Below are 593 nucleotides of genomic sequence, written 5' to 3' on the forward strand. Positions count from 1 at the left end.
CCACTTCTTCTTTCTTTTCAGTTTTTTCTGAGCTGCCTACTGGCTCTGTACTTTCAGGCTTCTTTCCTTTATCCCGAAGTGTTTCTTTCTCCTTCTTCATTTCTTCTTCCTTTCTCTTGAAAGCCTTCTCTTTCTCATAGCGCTCCTTCTGCCTGCGGCGCTCTTCTTCCTGCCGCTTCAGCCTCTCTCTCTCCCGCAGGATGCGCTCTTGGTCTCGATCATAATCCCGCTCCCTCTCCCTGTATTCTCTGCCACTCTCATCTTCAGGTCTGCACGAAAAACAAATCTGAGAATGCACCCTTGAAGCTCTTCTAATCACAAAGGCAGGAATACTCTGATCCTGCCTTGGCCACTACAATGAGGTTGAACTTTCGGAGCAGCATTAAAAAAAAAATACTAGTATTTTGAAAAGCAATTTGGGAAAAAACACCCAAAAGTCATTCAACCAGATTAAGATACTAAAATACTTGAAACCTGTCCTCCTCATCCCCATACCCCTCATAAAACCCAGTATCTTGATTCACGTACAAGTCCAGAATGCAGCAGTAAAACTAGCAGCCAGAAACAGGTCGAAAACAAATGTACCCAAGAGC

At 44.2% G+C, this 593-nt stretch overlaps 1 protein-coding gene across 1 annotated transcript in view; it reads right to left on the reverse strand.

Annotated features, from left to right (window-relative positions):
- UPF3B (UPF3 regulator of nonsense transcripts homolog B (yeast)) overlaps positions 1-593 on the reverse strand; it is a gene marked incomplete at its 5' end in the record, with an annotated part of 15915 nt that overhangs the window by 1832 nt on the left and 13490 nt on the right. Inside the window, 2 exon segments of the mRNA XM_010856971.1 lie at positions 5-352; positions 468-551. Coding sequence (XP_010855273.1) covers positions 5-352; positions 468-551 — 432 coding nt within the window.

The sequence above is a fragment of the Bison bison genome, unplaced genomic scaffold, assembly GCF_000754665.1.
Source record: "Bison bison bison isolate TAMUID 2011002044 unplaced genomic scaffold, Bison_UMD1.0 scf7180017864375, whole genome shotgun sequence".
NCBI lineage: Eukaryota > Metazoa > Chordata > Mammalia > Artiodactyla > Bovidae > Bison > Bison bison.